General features: G+C 44.1%; 1 protein-coding gene across 2 annotated transcripts in view; it reads right to left on the reverse strand.

Annotated features, from left to right (window-relative positions):
* The window catches only part of ADCK1 (aarF domain containing kinase 1), a 72,307-nt gene that overhangs the window by 12,267 nt on the left and 40,140 nt on the right, over nucleotides 1-19,900 (reverse strand). The window contains exons 4-6 of one of the 2 annotated variants that reach the window (XM_054400199.1): nucleotides 12,910-13,068; nucleotides 9,075-9,233; nucleotides 5,271-5,387 (exon numbers count right to left, since the gene is read on the reverse strand). In XM_054400199.1, the coding sequence (XP_054256174.1) occupies nucleotides 5,271-5,387; nucleotides 9,075-9,233; nucleotides 12,910-13,068 (435 nt within the window). The remainder of the gene's footprint in view (nucleotides 1-5,270; nucleotides 5,388-9,074; nucleotides 9,234-12,909; nucleotides 13,069-19,900) is intronic. The other variant, XM_054400198.1, reaches the window with a different exon arrangement.

The following is a 19,900-nucleotide window of genomic DNA, read 5'->3' on the forward strand; positions in this document are numbered from 1 at the left end:
TTGGAACCTTAATCGAAGGTTAATTGGATTGAAGAGTGTATTGGGTTTTTGCTTTCTTTCATCGTTGTTATTACAGCCTTCATCCAAGAGTTTGCTTAATCCTGCTAGGGCAATCCTGCCCAATTAAAATGGTGTCAAATTAGCAAAGGGTGTGGATAGAGAACAGCCACAGTTTGGAGTCTGTTCTGTGTCTCTGCTCTGAAATGGCTCTTGTCCACAGCAGATTAGGATGGCTACGCACAAGAGATCAGATTTCACACTCTACCCTCTGTGATCCAGTTGTGAGGATCAAAACCCAGTGCTCTGGGACGCAGTGCTAGCTCTATGCATTGATCTACCACCACAGCAAGGTGATCTCTGGACACACATGACATCACTAAGATACAGGAGTAGTTTTTAGGACTCCTAGAGTGTACTCACAGCATATACCACACTCCCTGTTGGGGACTGAGGAAATTATTTTCCTGCTCAGTGCCCCATCTTCCATGGCATTTAAGTGGGGAACAATATTTAGACTCATCTGCTCAGGGAACTGAGGGATTAACTTGGTCAGTTTCTACAGATTCTCAAAAGCACACAGGTAGAGCAGACCGCTCATTTATTTAATTGCTTCTTGTATCTCTCTCAAATGCAAAATAGCCATGAGGATCATTTTCCTTTGGCTGTAAATGTAGTTGTATTTCCTTGGATTTAATGTAAATCTTGTTTCTGAGATTTGAGCAATGGACTGACACTGATGCTTCAGACTGACTTTCAGTAAGGAACAGGTTTGTGTGTAATTTAATTCTTTTACCTGGTATCTTTTTACGTTTCAGAGGTTGGAAATGCTGGAGGTCATCATCCTTGCTTACCAGTGCCATGTGAGTTTTCATCAAGCTTCAGACAAGAGGAAATGTAGAAGGATATGCAAGGAAACCTCTCCCCAGACTAAATCAGTAGGTGCAAAGAGCAAGAAAAGCCTTTTTGCCCAGAAACAGTGTTCTTCTCCATGCTCCATTTCATCTAACACTTGAGTGTTATAAGCACAAATACTTGAGACATGAGAGGTTTCCACACTTGTGCTGACAAAGGGATCCCACCCTGGGAAATCCCACTTAAATTTCAACAGCTACAAGGCAGCAGCTCCTGCCTCTTGGCAGAAGAGTAAATCCCACACTGAAAGCATACTTCAAGTTGCAAAGCTGTCAACCATGAGAAGGTAGCTTGGCTCTTTATTGAACTAAGAGATATCATTCCAGTGCAGAACCCATTCAGTAACAGAAGGAAGCAAAAAGCCACAGAAGGATGGGGTGACAGATGGCAATAATTGCACACAATAGCTCATCTTAAGTACCTTAGCTGTTTGCTTTCACTTCTCAGCTGGACAAAACACTTTTCCAGAGTTCTGAATCATCCACAGCTCATCACCAGGCTCTTAGTGAGCTGAAGTACATGGCATCATTTCCTTTCCCTGACTGAAGTCGAAGCCAGGGTGATAATGGGGGACTATGCACTTGGCTAACTAAGCTGTCTGGTTAGCTGGAGGACATGGCATGAGTGCATCTGGTAAGCTCCACAGCTCTCACAGCCTGCTGACTCTGCAGCCTCTCTAGAGGCAAGCAGAGCATCCACAAAGAGGGACAGTGAGGACCCAAGCAGTGGATCAGAGATAATGATACGATATGTACACAGACACAAGATCTCTCTAATTAAATCAGGTAAGATCAGAGCGGGTGCAAAACAAGCCATTTGGGATCCTCTTTAAAAGTCCATGCTCCCTCCACGTAGCCTTCCTTCCCTCCTGCATACAGTATGCTATAAACATCTTGGGATCTCCTCAGTCTGGTTTCCCTCCTTCCCCTTTCTACTCACCTCTGCCAAATGTATCTTCCTAACCAAAATTGTAAATGCTCTTGTGTCTTAAAACAGGAACTGCCTAGGTTCTACGTGTCCCCCTTAACCCTGCCATGGCCCAGTCTCCCCTCAAAACTCATGCCAGCTCGTTTCTTGCTAACGCTACTCCCCAGGCTTCCTTCCCACTGTCAATATCCTAGCTGCACGCTCATCCTCAGCTACACTTGCACATGAATAAGTAACTGTTCCACAGGCAGATATTTCAGTGTTTGCACTTGTCTTTAGAAATCAAAGCCTTCTCTGATTAAATGCCATTACAATCCAGCGCTTGCACGGATCCAGAGAGATTAATGTGCTTTTGGGCAGCTTTAATGATAATCCTGCTACAGACGGTATTAAGTAAATGTCAGTAACCTGGTTTGAAGGGAGCTTTCACCTCAGGGATCCTTTCCATTTAGAGGAGGGTGGCTCAGCTTGCTTTTCAAGGCTGCATTGTCAGACAAGAGAAATCCTGCTTAGTGAAAACTCTTCTTCCACCCAATAAAACAAAATGGAGTATGATGACAGAGGGGTCAATAGATAAACAGATTGAGGTGATTCATAGTGAGCTAATGCATCTCTTGAAAGCCAGAATCTTATAAGCCATGTCATAGTTTTGAAACCCCTCCTCATGGTCCTTTCAGTATTTGATGCCTTTTGCTCACTTCACCACCATGTCATGCAGTTCTTTACCCGAAATATTAACAGCAGCAACTGATAATGGACCTTGGTCATATTTGTCCCCACCTGCTGCACCTTGCCAGAGGATAAATCTGTGATGTGCACTGCTCCTGCCTCATTTTACTGTGCCCATAATAACAGACCTCATTCCCCATCACATGACTCTGACATGCTTGGTATTCCCTCCTTTCTACTGTTGCTTTATCGGTAATCAGTAAAAATTAATCATTAAAATTCGGGTGTGAAAAGAGCAGAGGAAGAATGAACAGCTCAATGCAGGCACTGACAGTGTTGGCAGAAGCTCAGTCCTACCACTGAGCTGAGTAACATCCTATACGTGAGAGACTGCCAGAACTTCTGAAGCTTCATCTTTGCGGTAGAAGCCTGCTGCCAACCTTTTTTAAATTACATCTTAGCCATCGCTTAGAGACCAGCTCAGAATCAGCAAAATATGTGGTTTCATTGTTGCACAGAACCTATTGTGCCAAAATGTCACCAAAATTACCTTCCCAAAGGCATGAATGATCAAAAAAAGGAGATGAATTTTTACCCAAAATCTCTCATACTGGAAGAAAAACCCTCTGCAAGCTAGAAGAACTGAAATTAGCTGCTTTTCTACTTTATTTTGGCACATATTGGCAGAAAATATCCCACTGAAAGGCTGAAGTCACTGAATTCTCCGCCATGACGGGTTGCAGAAAGCTACAGAAGATTGCAAAGAATGTTCTTTCCCAGGCTTCTCCAGACAATTTTGCTGTTTGCATCAGTTTAAAAAAATCCAAAGTAGAAGCTGAAGTCCCAGGGAGCTACACTATCCTAGCTACCTCAAGTACCTGTTGAAGTACCGTGAGGAAGCACAGCTCAAAATAGTCACTGATGTATTTGAGTGCTGTGGGCTAGACCTGACCTGTCTTTATTGTAGAAAAAAAGGGCTAGGATTAACTCAAATTAGTGACTCTCTTGCTTCTGACCAGTTGACTTCTCCAGGTGAACGGAGCTGACTGTGTGTTCTGCCATGGACAAGGCCTTCTTAAATCTCTCTTGATAGTAAATTGCATGAGCTGCCATGTTGTCAACAGTCACACTATGGTGTTCTTGGTAGACCAGATGCATTCAGGTACTGTGGTAAATACAAAGAAAGATCATCAGCACAAAACAGAGAAGGAATTGTGTCTACCTCTGATCAGCTGACAATCACCTCGGAGATACCCTGATGAGAGGGAAGAAGAGAAACAGTGACATAAACGCTCCAAATTCTTGCTGAAGGAGACATGAGAGACTACACTATCTATGGCGATCTTCTATTAATTTAAGAAGTCCCTTGAATGAAAATGGGCCACATGGGAAGAAAGCATCATTCAGTATTACCCACTGACCTTGGCTTGCTCATCACAGTTACAACAGAAAACTTTTCCCTCCTGTGTTTCAGTGGAGAAACGTGTGAAAAGATGCCTGCCTTTCGGCCTGCAGAGCTTACCAGAAAATCTCTCATTCAGTTCCGCAAGGTGCAAGAGCAGAGGAGGAGATGAAGAGAAACAGGCAGAGGAAGAGGCAGGTTACTCAGTCCTCCACCTCTAATTTGGCTGAGCTCTTTAGGCAGAGAAAAAGCCACCTGCTGACATAGGAAGGCAGCTGAGAAAATACAGTTAACCCTTTTGGGGCAAACTCAACCTCAAATCTCCCCTCCCTTGAGAGGTCTTTGGCATGTCTCTAATTGATGGCACATGAACTTTGCCGTGGATAGAAAGGGGGCAGAGAGGAGGAAGAGCAGAGAGAGAGGAACTTTCAGATTTCAGAGGTAAGTGGATGGACAAACTAAGTACAGTTGATTTTATGCTGTAGCTCTAGGATGGCCAGGCAACCAAGTGCAGCTTTGAGGCTCATCCACACGGCACAAGGGAAGCAGCAAGCAGCAATGCCTCAATCAGCGCTCACTCACTGGGAGGGGCGGCTTGACACACTGTCCAACAGCTGAAAACCCTCTCCCTTGGCATATTCTCAACCCTTCTGGGATGTAATGCCTTCTTTTCCTCAAGAATCCTTCAGTCACAAAGAATCCAAAGTGCTCTTCTAACTTCATGCCTCACACACAAACTCACATTCACTGGGGGGATGAAGTCTGTTTAATGAAGAACTGCAAAACTACACAGCAATGTAGGACAAGGAAGCAATGAAGAAATCCACTGCATCCAAAAGAAAAAAGGAGACTTTGGAAAACAGAAGAAAACAATCTATGTCAGAATATTATACCATGGCCAAGGGCTCCAGCACTCTAATAAATGATCACGTAAAACCTGTATCTCCTGCATAAGGTAATAGCTGCATTTGTCCAGGAGAAAGTAAATGCAGAAGAAAGAGGGAAGAAAGAGAGACAAAATGAACCAGAAGCTGAAGTTGTTCCTTCAGGAGAACAGGAACTGTCATTCTGGAACAAACTGTGGGTGTATGGGGTATAAGAGCATGGTCATCTTTTGCTGTCTGACTTCTTAAAGATCTTTTGTGCGGTGTACAGGACAGTGTTCCCCAAAAGGGGTTATGGACTTTTCTCAGAAGCACAAGAACTGAGACCTCTTTGATGGCTCTGTTTGCATCCGTACGTGCTCTCTTTTCTGTCCCCTCCTGTCACGTTAGCCTCTGTTTTGGATCACTGTCAGCTGATGTCAACATCAGTTTTGCTTTTCCCACCTCACCCAACTCAGAGATGGCTGAGTAGCTACCTCATTGACATTGATGCCATTCCTCTCCATGTAGGCCCTATCATTCACTTGTCCCCCTTCCATAAATTCCATGAGAAGGACACGCCTTGACGAGAGCTCCCAGTAGATCCTGGGGACCTGAAACAGGAACAGATGGGTTAGGTCAAACAACAGGTTGGGAAAGCAAGGAGAATATATAACACAAAGCCCAGAAAAAGTAAAATTGGAACAGGCTGAAATGAGGACTTCTTTTTTCCCTGAGAACAAGGGATCTAAATCCATTTATAGGCCTGTTCCCCAGGACAGCAATGATGTGTGCCAGGGTAACACATCAATTCAACAACAGCAGGATATGTCCTTATGGCACATTTCTGGCCATGCTCCACAAGATTTTGACCACCTCCCACTTCCACTGATTTCTAAGGGCTTTATCTGCTCTGCAGCTCCTCTAGCTGGGCTGCCTAACTAGTATCTATGTCAAGTTCTGAATCATCCACTCAGGTCCTTTACACAGAAACTGCATCTCGTTTGCTATGCCCAGGGCCTACTCAAGCAGCTCTAAAAATGATAAATCATCACCATAAACCGTACCTCTGCAGTGCCCCATGGAACACAAATGCCTTTGAGCTGACAAACCCTGCATAGTGAGGTCATCTGCAATTGAAAACCAAGTGTCACAAATAAGGGGCTTGTCACAGAAGCCCTGGGAGATCCTTAACTATCTTACTGTCAGTGTGACACAGCAACAAGTGTAAAATGTCAAAGCACTTGTCATTCAATCCGCAGTAAATCAAGCTGAGGTGAGATAACAGTAAGAGGCCTAGTGTCACCCAGAGAGGCAGTGACACAGAGGTTGCCCAGGCTGGCTCCCCCTTTTCTAGCTTCTTTCTCCTGCCACATTCTTTTCATGCTGCAGCCTCTACTGTAAAGAGTCCCTTGCTGACGTTCCCCTTGGATATTGCTCACATCACTATGCTGACCATCTTCCCAAGCTATCAAGCTTTGCTTTTGCACATGGGTGAAGCCACATAGGCACATTTCACTACGGTATAAGGGAGCTCCACTCATTTCCATTACTATGCCCCAGTACAGAGTTGCACGTTTTGGATCCTCTAAAGGGAGAGACAGCTGTGTAGACCCCTCTCCTTACCTGCCTGACTCATCCATGGACTCAGGACTCACACACTGCAAGGGTATACCATCTTGGGGCAGGACAAGAAGAATTAAGAGGTGCTGTCCATCTGGCATGACAAAAAACCAGAGGAACCAGCCAGGCCACTGTAGCTCATTGTAACTCATGAACATTTGTTTTATGCTCTGATTGTAGCAACTGACAGTGTCTCAGTCCCTCACAGACTATCTGCCTCCCACACTGTTCCTGTCCTAGAGAGATCATTTTTCCAATGTCACTCACTTCTACCCTACTATATGTGTGCCACTTTAGATCAAACTCCTTTACTGAGCAATTCCAGTGTTCCTCATCTCACTGTTCAAAACTTCTGGCATACTTCGCATTTGAACCTTCCACAAGCTTTGATACTAGAGATCTGCTATGAGCAAGGGGGAGTCAGTATCTCACAGCCTTCCCCGCTTATCTGGATGTCCATTCTTTACAGTCAGATTGGTGAGAAAGCAAACCAAAACAGTTCCCCAGACCATCCAGCTCACTGATCCCTGCCACCTTAGATCATTTCAGATGACACTCATTCTTGTCTCAAGATTTACAGATGTAAGTCAGTGGGCTTGTAAAGCACTATCCATGCATTTGGATTTCTCACTCACAGCCAAATACTTCAGTGATTTTTTTAATTACTCACAGATGTTTGCCTGTAATGCTAGTGCATGGAAACAATTTATCTCTGGCTTTAAAAGCTCAAACAGGTTCACAGCACAAAATCTACTTCTCAGCTTTCTAGCATGTTTAGGAAAATTAATGATACAGGAGCCCAATTCTTCTGTTGCCTTTGGGTGATGAACATGTCTCTGAATTGGCAGGTCAGACAGAAGGATCCATTATTTAGCCATCTCAAGCCATTTGTTATTGTTACACATATTGATACCATGATAGCTCCTCAACCCAGTGAGGAGGTAATTGGCTGTCTCCATGAGGATTTACTTCACAGTATCCTAGTTACAGCTGCAATGGATACAGCTCTTCAAGGTGCATCACTTCTGAGAAGCGCCCACTCAGCAAAATCGTTGTCCTTTGACCTTCTGTAGCCCTGGTGGCTTTTAGCTACCTGTGTCTAAGGGAAGGCCACTGCTGCTATGGGGCTCCAGGACTTCCCCAAAGCTGGCATCAGGTAACAAGGAAGCAAGGGGGGAAGCAAGGATAAAAAGATGCACCAGCCTGCAAAGTCTAACAAAACTCACCTTATTTCAGATATTTGTCACTTCCATTTTGGGGCTTCTGCATAAACATGAACTGAGAACCTCATTTTGATGCGTGTATGCAGGAAGGTCCCAAGGGGGGGTCATTTTTTACTGCCTTTGTGCATGTGCAAAAGCAGGTACATCAAATGACTGTGCCCAGAGCACTATGTGTGCTTGATCATACTTGTGTATTTCCAGAATACACACAGTGGAGGCTTCTGCCTCTTGTGCATCAGCACGAGAGGTGTGCATGTGCAAGCTTCAAGATAGGGGCTCAGGTCCTTCCAAGAATGAGATATTTACTTGACTGGCTGTACTTGACACATTTGTCAGTGACCTTAGTCAGTGAAGTAGCAGGGCAGGTGGGACAAGCATGTCCGTGGGGGAGAGCACAAGGTTGGTGCAATTGACTTTTTGTATGCAGGTAACATGAATACATAAGCCATGAACACGTATGAAGGCTGAATGCTCAATTCCATATTGAGAATGTGCTTTTTTGAAGGAGAAAAGATCATGCTTCCCCCTGAGATACACAGCATTCCCAGTCCTGCTTGACACCATCAGCTTCAGTCTAGCTTTTCTGGTTTATATCCATTTCATAGAATCATAGAATCAGTCAGGGTTGGAAGGGACCACAAGGATCATCTAGTTCCAACCCCCCTGCCGTGGGCAGGGACACCTCCCACTACATCAGGCTGGCCAGAGCCTCATCCAGCCTGGCTGCAAACACCTCCAGGGACGGGGCCTCAACCACCTCCCTGGACAACCCATTCCAGGCTCTCACCACTCTCATGGTGAAGAACTTCTTCCTCACTTCCAGCCTGATTCTCCCCACTCCCAGCTTTATTCCATTCCCCCTAGTCCTATCACTACCTGAGAGCCTAAAAAGTCCCTCCCCAGCTTTCTTGTAGGCCCTCTTCAGATACTGGAAGGCCACAAGAAGGTCACCTTGGAGCCTTCTCTTCTCCAGACTGAACAGCCCCAACTCTTTCAGTCTGTCCTCATAGGAGAGGTGCTCCAGCCCTCTGATCATCCTGGTGGCCTTTCTCTGCACACGCTCCAGCATGTCCATATCCCATGTCTTCAGCTGAGATAAAGCCCAGGAAAGGGCACCATCAGATGGCTCAATAAAGTGTGGAAAATTCACAAGTCTCTGGAGAAGTTCAGAAACACTCTTTGGGAAAACAAGTAGCAGGATCCAGAGACAACTGGCCCCAAGTCACCACTCCTCATCCAGTATATGGTGCCTACAGTAGGAAACTGATAAGGATGATGCCTGTCTCAGAGAAGTTTCTGGTTGGTATCAGCAGAGCAGTTGAGGATGAACAACACACAGGAACTGAGCTCCATTCTCCCTCTGTATGCTTCCTCTAAGTGGTGAATGAGGTGCACAAGGTGGCTAAAGTCAGACTATTAATGCACATACATACATGGAAATAAGTGTTTCCTCACCTTCAGGAAGTCAAAATTCTTGAGCATATCAGCAACCTTCTCAGCATTTCTGCCTTCATTGAGGAAATCCAGCTCCAAGGGCAGATTCTTCTTAGCTTCTTCCACCAGCCACATGAACTCAAAATCTGGAAAGATCTGCTTCACAACCAAGAGGAGAACCTGAGAAGAAGGAAACAATCAGCTGCATCCTGGCTCGAAAATCACGCAGCTATAGATAATGCTGCTTTGAAAAGGACTCTTCCATGTCATTTATAACATCCCCAACCTATGCCCCAAGTGCCTGTAGGGTTCACAATGCAACACATTGTGTCATTCTTTGGTCATGCAACACAAACTTTGACTTGCCCTTCCACATAGGCACACCTAAGAGTTAAATGACAGCACAGACATCACAGGGAGCCCAGCTGCTTGCTGCCTAGAAGAAAAAGAGCAAAGCCCTGGAGAAAAGACCACCTGGATAGATCTCACCAAGGGCTCAGCCTAAGAGCAACTCTCTTCTGAGTGCTGACATTTAACATTACTTATTCCACTGCTAAGCAAGAATTTTGCTAGCACAGAAAATTCACTGGCCAGTTCACAGACCTGGCAGTGGCATTTGGATACAGGTAGTAGGCTACAGATCTTTAAAGGAAACTTCTGGTGAGGGTCAGAGGGCACACTGCTCCTCAGCATCAGTCACAGCCATCCTCAGCAATGCTGAGGTGACGTTTTCCACGTACTGCATATTGACCAGCTGGCATCCTCTTCTTCTTAAAGGAATTAGGATTCTGCTAGACAGGGCCTCAAAAAGCTCAGCCAAGGTGTTTCTGGAAAATTTTGGTTAAAGCAACATTTAAGGGGTGAGTAATGGCCAGTCCTTCCTGAAGAAAATGAAGACTATGTGACTGGAATGCATAATCAAAGCTGCACAGCAGTCAAGCATGTTTTCTGTTCCAGTGAAGGGCCAGTTTCAGAACCAGTCACAAACTGACACAAGCTGACAGTTTGGACCACATCTTAGGGAGAATAAAACATTTTGTGGGCTTTTTTTCTAACTATCTGAGTCATAAAACAGGAATAAAACATAAAAATGCAAAGCACATTACTGTCTTTATCTTACTTGTTCTGTACATCCATCTGAAAATTAAAATAGACTTGTCAATGTGTGTTTCGGGGCAGTTTCACTTTCTAGATCTTCACCACTGAGGTGGGAATTCCTGCACTGCAGGAGGAACATTTGAAAAACACACAGAAAGCTGCTATCATTGAAATGCATGGCAAGAAATAAATTTATGAACCATCACTGCTCCTGTTCAGCAGTGTGAAAGCATTTTGTTCTCCACCCCTGTCTCTACTTCTCTTATCTAAATGTAAGTTTCAAACTCAGTGTTCCTTTAAAAACGTAATCACCAGGTTCCAGACACTATTGAATGATTTTTCTACTGTCACAGATAGAGGCATAAATCCTTTCAAATCTATGTCACCCAAATGAAATATAACCAGCAATCTTCATGAACATATACATAAACTTTACAGAGGCTGCACAATTATTTTATTGGTGTCCAATGTGAGAAAAGTCATACATTGTTTTTTGCTTTCTTAAAATGCTCGTTTGAACCCATTTGCCAACTTGACCATCAGCAGGGACATATTTAACAAATATTTGGCCTGTCCTTTTTCTGACATTTTGTCTTGAAATAAGTACCAATATAAGAGCAGTGAGGTATCTCTCTCTGATTTATCAGATGCTGCACCAATTTTTAAAGAGTCAGTACTGATGCTATGAAACTTCAAATGAATTTAGGAATCTTCCATCTAGCTTTTTCCATTCAGGTTCCTTCCCATTGGTCTCTAAATAAGACCATCTGCTTCAATATTTAAATCAACCTCCCATCTAACTGGAATGTCTGTCTGATTCTCAAAGAACCAGACCCTCAGTGCATATTCATCTGGCTTTCACTTCAGCCTACACAAAAATAGTCTCACACAAGGATACAATTAAGCATGTAAGCCAGCACTCCACAAGAGACTCTTTAAAAACAAGACTGCATGTGTCATGTTGTGAGCTACTTCTCCACAGATCTCAAGAATGACAAGCTAGACTGTCTGTAGAAGAAGGACAATAATATATTGCAAAAAAAAAAAAAGCAAACACACTGGTTTAGTTTCATGTTTTCCATGAGGATTAGTCTAAAACCAGAAAATAAAGGAATCATTCTCAAATTGTTTAAATGTGCTTGCCAATATAGTCAGGAATCACAGCAGCATGGTGTGAGGGAAGACTTTTCCTGTGATACACACTGTTAAAAGGACAAACATCCCAAGGTGGGTCTAGGTGGGTGGCTCATTCATACACAATTCTCTTATTGTCCTGGTCTCATAATCTTTCATTACCTGCTCATCCTTCCTCTTTAACTGCTTAGTTTCTGCCATCCTGTCCTGGACAGGAGTGAAAGATACCATAAGCCCCTTGAGAACTGCTGTACCTGTGATGATTCACAAAAGCAAACTCTGGGCAGATCGCTGCAGTCAGTCCTGAAGAGGACCTGAATCAAATACCAATCCACAGCTGGACCCAAAGCCAGTTCAAACAGTTATGTGCTCTCAAAGAAGCACTGCAACAGCCCTATCTCATCTAACTGGGATATCTTTATTGAACCAAACATTTTCTTTCACTATGAGTTCAAGATAAATGTTGAAAGTTGCTGCAAAAAAGTATGTGCTCCAGCTGGAGCCAGCTGTTCTTCTTTGCAGACTAGCCAGGATTGCTCAAAGCAGAGTGTTTTAGCTGCCCAAAGAAGCTTCAATTACATTCTTCCCTGAGAGGGTGTTGGCAGCATCTTTGATTCCTGATCTCCTGTGATGGAGAACTCTGTGTCACTGTATCAGCAGCACCCTCTAAAAACTTATTAGACCTTCCTCAGCTTAAGGTTCCCCTCTTTATTCCCCTGGGTGTACCTGTATGCCAGTGGATGTGTATATTACTGCACTACATATATGGACATGCCTATTAGGAGAGCTCTTAGCTTTAGCATTACCGTTTACAGACCTAATCCTTCGCCACTCCTCCACCTCAGTCTTGTCCCCATTTCCTGTTCCCTACCATATCACTGGCATATTTGACTACTGCAATGCAGTGTTGTGCCACAGCTTTTCTCCAGCTCCCCCCTTCAACAAAGGGAAGTTTGGGAGAAGCTACAGCATTGTACTGGGAACATGAATGGTACCCACCATTCAGCAGAGGAACAGGAGACAGGCATTGACGCTTTTTGCCTAGCTGAATCCCTCATTTGTGTGTCTGCCTGCACTGGATGATCCTCTCCATGTTTGACTGTGTTTGTTTCCAGCATCAACCAATTGAGCACTAAGCTGCTGATCAAGAAACAAAACTAAATCACAGTAACCTCAGCCACTGTTGAATCCATATTGGAATATAACTGAAAACATGCTAAACAAAGAATTATTATTCCTTGGCCACACAGTCCTGAATGCGAGGACAACCAAGACCTGTTTAATCAACCAGTTGATGGGCACACAGGCTGAAGAGAGGCTTCAGGACTCATATTCTAGTTCTTAAATTTCATATGGACTTAATTTGTTGTCATTCATGTTTACCTAAGCATCTCATTCTGCCTTCCTTCACTCTTACCTTCTTGTTCAGCTTCTCCTTCCACGCAATCACCTGCAATGTAATCCTCATCAACTTTCTGTATTATTCCCATAAGACAGCTCTTATATTTGGAGGTTTCAAAGCTACAGGATGGTGATGTTATACCTGTTTACATCACATTTAAATGTGCCTCCCACAGGTTTTGATGGCAATTGCTATGTCAATCAAATCAATAGCTATTTTTACCTCCATAAGCAAAATATCCTTGGAGCTCTGGGCTTGGACCTTTGGGTGCTGGATTTTCACTGCCACTGTTCTTCCATCCTGCAGGACTGCCTTGTGCACCTGGGCTAGTGATGCTGCTCCTAAGGGAGTGTCCTCAAAACTCACAAAGAGCTCTTCTATCTGCCAGGAAAAGAGACAGAGGTATCAGCTTTCGGGTACCAGACATTGTCCTAAAGAAAGCCCTGCCACAGGCCAAAGATGGCAAGTGCCAAAGCTGGGGAGGCTCACCCCTTTGATTCTTCCTCTCACAAGACCTGAACCTTGTCACTGCTTGGCCTCCCAGTAAAACGTGCCAAGCATGGAAGTGCCCTGGAGATATTTTATTTATGGAAACCTGGGGCAGACCCCAGCTGCACATTTCATCTAGGACATGGAGTGGTCAGGCAGCAAGTGAAGGACCCCTCCACACTGTCCTGAACATGTCTTGAAGAAATAATATTTAGCATCCTTGCTTGTTACTGCATACAGAAGTCAACAGCTGTCCTTTTGCATGTATTTCTTTTGCATATATTAAATGCCACCTACCATCACCCCCTAAAACCTGACAGTGCATTTTTCCCATGCATTACAGCAGCAGCAGTGAGCTTACTTGGTCAGAGCCAGCACATGACTGGTAGCAGTGGTAAGGGGGTGGGCAGGGGGACAAAATTTGCAGTTTGCACCTTTGATGATTTGCCCTGAAAATATCTTTTATGTATGACCTGGTTTCACTGGGTTAGAATCAGAATCAGTTTTCTACCCAGGAAAAGAGCATTTCTGAGAAGACTGCAGCACCCCATTGAGTGAGAACAAAGTTGGTAAGACACCATTGTTTTGTTCATGGCCAGCCATGGTATGCAGGTCTCCATAATTATCAAGGTCTTTAGCAGCTTTAAGTTAGACAGATGCTAAAGCTAGGAGGAGCAAAAGCAGGCCCACTCAAGTATTCCATACCATAAACATCACACTCATTATAAAGACAGTCCCTGGAGAGTCTCACCCATCATTCTGAGTCCCAAAACTGACATTCCTGTTCCCTGTGACCCTCAGCATTTTCACTAGAGCTGTGGTGTTCAGAGTGCTTGACATCTTGTGTTCACTGCAAGTGCACAGCTTGTGACCACCACACTGCCTGAATAGAATTTCTGTTAGTATTAAGGGGGTTATTATTTTATTTTGTCAAATCTGTTTCCATTTCAGTCCATGTGTGCCTTTTCCTTTTCCCAGTTTCTCTTCCTAGGGATATGGGGTGTCACTGAGTAACAGAACAATTGGCTAAATAAAGACAGCATGATGGACTTTCTCACACATCCAATAAACTAACCAGTGCTCAGAAAAAGCACCAAGCGGGGACAGCAAAGCACTTCCTGAGCAGGAGAGGAAATTATTAGCAGTTCACAGAATTAACCAGGTTGGGAAAGACCTTCAAGATCAAGTCCAAGTTCTAGCTGTGAAATTCAGAACTAGACTATAAGGAAAGTTGCAGATGAAGAAATAGATTTACCAGGCGAATGAACGGAAAGCAAAAACCTAGGCAGCCATGGATGTGGCAATGGGAGGTGGGCAAAGGCTCATCTGCCCTGCATAACACAGCACCCTGTTAGAGACTCTCAGCGTGCAGCACTGGGTAGTTTGGGCCCTAGAAACACTATAACCACAGTAGTGTGGCATCAGCCTAGTGACTCTGCACTGTTAGTTAGCTCAGAGGGAGTGCCAACATGGTCATGAAGCTTCAGGCATGGAGCTAGTTCACGTAATGCTAGTTGAGGGTTTCTGTCTTGCTCTGTAGAGCAAGGTGCAAATAAGCTCTGAGGTATCAGTAAGTCAACAAAGGGAACCTGTCCCACTCTTCCTGCAGGCTGGCCTGGTTTCAGGCAAGCAGCTGAGAAGCTTCTAATTTATGCAGTAACAAAAAAGAAGGAATGTCAGTGCATTTTTGTAACCTGCATTTTAAAAGGTAATTAAAGATGGGAGCTGCGGAGAGCTAGTAATTAACTATGAATAAAGACTTTCTAAGCAAAGTCTTCATGCAAAGCATTTGAAGGAATATTCTTTTTGCTGACAACGAAGAAAAATACTATACAAGGAGCAGACTGTTCCCTCCTGCAGCTGCTAGGGAATGAGCCCCCTCCCACACCACCCTACCCCTTCTCTCCCAGCACCTTCTACAGAAAACTATTGCTGGCAACAAACTGGAGCATTTGCAGCAATTAGATTCCAACAGAGACTCAGCTGTCTCCAGTAATTCACTAGGAAGGTGCATTTTATTTATTTAATTAATTCCCTTTAGTCGTGGCAGCAAAATCAATTAAGTAAAAACAACTGCACTTAAAAACAACTAGTTATGTGTTTTTTAATTACATCAGGCCCATAATTCAAACCTATTGACATTCATGTCTCAAGAGAAAAAAGGGTTTTCTCTCTTAAACCCTCACCCTTTTTTTCTAACTCACTTCTGCATTTTGAGGCTCTTGTTTCAGTTCAGTAAAAAGGAAGACTTTTTCCTTTATGTGAAGTTTGTCTATCAGCTGAAGAGAGGATATCTTAAGGGGAATAATACAGACAATATTCTTGTGTCACTACATCTTCTAAGGAGACATCATTTGAAGACAGCTGTCTTCAAGAGTTCTTTTGGGCTTAAGTATTTCATTTAAAAGCTTGATATTTAAAATATGATAGTCAGGTTAGCAGTCACAATTCAACCGCAATTCAAGAGGGAATCTGTGTAGACCCACAGGCTGCAGGTGAGGGCAGCAAGGTGAGGGACTGCAACAGGGCCTGCGAATTGACAGCTCCTCCAGGAGCCTAAGGGTAGAGCGGGCATAAGGGGGAGGGAGCAGATCACAGTCAGGCCATTACACGAGCAGCTGTGAGGCTGAGATAAAGCAGCAGCACAATTACAGCTGGGTTCCAGGACCCCCCACTTAGCAAATCACCCTCATTCATTATGAAATTCTCCTTTCACAGCTCGCTGGAGGCAGTTAGTGCCTCTGATGCAAGCTGTGTGTCCCAGACAGGCAAAAGCAAGCAAGAGTCTTGTATGACATGGGAGCAGAGGTGAGCAAGGCCCCCATGCTGCCTGCCAGAGAGCAGGTTCCTTCCCAAGGGGCGGAGGCTGCAGCCATTTCATGCGGGCAGTGAGTTCCTGGAGCAGGCTGCAGGCTCTTCCTGCTCACAAGCACCTAGTTAATAAACGCCCTTAACAAAAACTCTAACCATGGTTTCAGGATGTGTAATTAGCAAGCAAAGGTCTAGGATAGTCTCAGAGCCCACCCGATACGCAACTCTCAGGCTTCTTTCAGGCCACAGCTGGTCTCAAAGGGCCTTATCAAACTGGCTTTTATCATCTGTAATCTTGGCAGGAGACGAAACAAGCATAGTTTCCAGACAGGTTTAATAAATGTTTAAAAGTGAAAAGGAATTTTAGGGCTGCTCTTTTAAAAAGGAGCAGGACAGCCAGCTGCAGGTTTACAGCTGTACAGGTGAGCAGTGTCCCTGCACGCATTAGTTTCCCTCACCAGCCTTCTGCACAGCCAGTTCCCATCAGGTATGTGCTCAACCAGCAAATGAAGGTGTCTTGTGTACTTCACTGGCTGGAAACAGAGTCCTCCCCATTTAAAGAATGAAACTTGTTTAATTTTAAATATGCAAAATCTTTTCATGATTGTTGGTATTAGCATTCACTCCTCAGGGAGACGATACAAAAGCTCTAACGGGATCTATCTACTTAGGCCCTCATTAGTATGTATTTGTGCTGGGTTGTACCTAGAGACCATCACTGAGCCTTGAGTGTTGTTGTATGAGGTGCACATCCACTGCAGGCCCTCCACAAACTCAGCTTTATGGGAGTCCCCAGCTGTCACCTCCAGGCCTCCTCACATGCTGAAGTGCTTCCCAAAGCACACAATGCTTTGCCTGACGTCTGTGGCATACACCAGCTATGCTGCAATGCTGAGTACCAGAAGGCCTCAGTATTTTTGTGCATCTGTCCTTAAACACTGAGGAAGTTACTCAAAGTCAATTGGATTTAAGCTCCCAAATCCTGAGTCCTTTCTGAAAGTATTACCTTACATGACCTGCCCAGCATGTTATGAGAAGCCTTTGACAGAGCTGGGATTTAACCCAGATATCCCAAGTTCCAGCCTGATGTCTTAATCTCCAAACCATAAACATTAAATGTGCGTGTCTTGCTAGCTAATTTCTTTTGAAATATACTTCCTCTTAATCCCAACCTTTTTATATCCATCTGCTGCAGCAAAATATTACTGCCTGGCTTCAACCTGCCCACTCCAGAGAGAGGCACATTCCTTTGCCTTTCCAGAAAGGCTGCTAACAAGGTACCCTGGAGCAGGAGCTGAAATCATGATGCCCCTTCCTGACCCAGTGATATCATCCTGAGTGGAATGTGGTGGCTGCACTCTGACACAGTGACCACAGCAGATGAAGCACCATGTCATATGGCACAAGTTTGTTAGGACAAATTTAGGATGCATTGGGATGAAGGATCACTAATAGAAGATGTCTCAACAGCCCAGCCCTGTTTAGCTGGCAGGCTGAATCCCTTCCAGCATGGTGCTCCAGAGCCCTGTATATAGTGCAGCCCGAATAAGGCCACTACAGGGTCTAAGTAAGAATATTTTGCATTACAAATCCTATCCAGGAGTTCTCCAGAAGAGTCCATTAGAGTTTTCAAAATTCCACCTTTCCACAATCACTTACAAAGAATCTTTCCTCTACTCTGCCACAGCTGAACCAGCCCAGTACAGGTGGTGTCAGTAAAGAGACTTCCAAATGCTCAGTACTTCCCAGGGGAAGAGAGTCCTTCACCAAATCATTTTGAAAACTGCCCTCAAATATTTTCCAGGACTTCAAAGGACCCTTCAGCCTGGAAAGATAGACAATGGGGAGGGAATGTCACAGAGCTCTATGAAATTACTTCTGTCATGTAAAATGGGATTGGGAATGCTCATTCACTCCATAGAAGAACTTGGGGGCAACAAATTGTCAATTAGCACACAAGATTACCAAATGGCAGGAGTAAAGCAAGAAGGGGTTTTTTCCTCACTCCAAATAAGGTGGACAATTTATTGCCACAGAATGTTATGAATACCAGAAGTACAGCTGGGTAGATAAATCACTGAAGAAAATCACAAGTTATTAAACACCAATATACAATCTCGAGCCCAGAAAATCTAACCTTCGGATTACTGGAACCAGGAAGATGATACCAGGTAAAGCTTAACTTCACAGGCTGCTAGCTTGGGACTCAGTTGCTGTTTGACAGCCTAGAAAGTAACTGAGAGATCCTGTAAGATCCTGAGAGTCTTGCACTTTATATTTGGAAATAGCAATATATTGGATTTCCTGCTATTTTAGAAGGGACTGATGAGGCAACACAGGATCAACTTGAACTTCTTGCCTCCAGGATACTCATCACGGGCCATGATACAACAGAGCTTCATTAATAGTACTGTGTTACAATGGCCTGTAGTAGCTCAGTCTCCTAGCATTTTGATGCCATGCACAGGAAAATGCAAACAGGAGAGCTGGGCTAAATCCATTCAAGACAAAGGGAATCATCCAGTTGGGAGACAGGTACATATCAGAAGCAGACAAAAAGTAAGTGATTACAGTAGGTAAATTTTGCACATCTCCTTGTGCTGTGATTCTTCAATGGAATTCCCTTGATGAGGTGATTCGATTCATACAATTACTCCATTCCTGACAGAGACAGCACTGAACAGTCTCCTCTTAATCACAGCTACACGGATGATGATCTGCTAAGGTGAGCTCAATCTACAGGACCTTTCTGAGATTTACACAGGGATCATGCAGTCTGCAGCCTCCCACTCAAGACAGCATGGGGCACTGTGACAGTGGGATTTGTGAGCTTGTTGGAAAACAGACCAACACAATACCACTCTGGGAAGACAGCAGGTTTCCCAGGGGAGTTTTGAGGGCTGCATCTGCCATCCTAGTAACAATGTCCCCTCTATTTCATGTGGCAGAATAACTGAAGAGTTAATCAGTTCTGTAGCTAAGGCTTGTGGTTCCCAGAACTTTTGGAATTCACTTTATTTACACTAGGATCCCACTGCTCTCAAAAATCTGACAGCCTTTCCTGGAGTAGGTTTGAGAGATGTGAACTTCATCCTAGGTTGGTCACCTTTTCAAGAACATAACGGTCCATGGCACCAAGGACTTACCAATCCCTGCAAGTCTGTCAGACCAAAGGTTCTAGGAATGAGAAAATGTTACCTCGGAGTACAGCGATCTACTTCCCAGCGAGCAAATGAGGGTTTTTTCCATTGTCCCAGCCTTTCTATCCCCACTACAAAAACAAAATGTCACAGTATTGCTCCAAGAATTATTAAGGCAGCAAAAACTGAAAGATTAGATTTATCACAGCAGACAGTGGATTATGAAGAATAATTCATCAAACGTCAGAACAAACAGCCCACAATTTACAGGCGGCTTTGTTAAGTCAGTGAAATCTGATTGGACTTCTCCCCACCTAATGAATGCCAAACCTAATTGATGGCTCCTAAATGCATCTGTCAAAAACAAGTATTTATTAACTCAATATTTTTATTAATACTGTAGATATACACAGAATAGTGGCTTTGTTCCAAATGGGTTCCCTGGTGTTCAAACACATGTAAGTGTGCACATACAGAGAGGTATACACCACACAAATGCACAGGTAAAAGGCAAGCATGCATTCTGATGCACTGAAACAATTAGATACAGCTTACTACACCAAATCCCCACATCTTTCAGTGCACAGGATGGAAAAGCAATGTGGTCCATCTCAAGGGGAGATGTGCCTACCTAGAATTTGTTAGAGCTGAGCTCTTACACTGGCTCTCTGTGATATCCCACATGATGCTGGACCATACCATGCTGCAGAGCTCATGCACAGACGAGCAGAATTAGGGCTGTCCAATTAGCTATAAATGAGCTCTTGCTTAAT

The sequence above is a fragment of the Indicator indicator genome, chromosome 4 (genome assembly GCF_027791375.1).
Source record: "Indicator indicator isolate 239-I01 chromosome 4, UM_Iind_1.1, whole genome shotgun sequence".
Taxonomy (NCBI): domain Eukaryota; kingdom Metazoa; phylum Chordata; class Aves; order Piciformes; family Indicatoridae; genus Indicator; species Indicator indicator.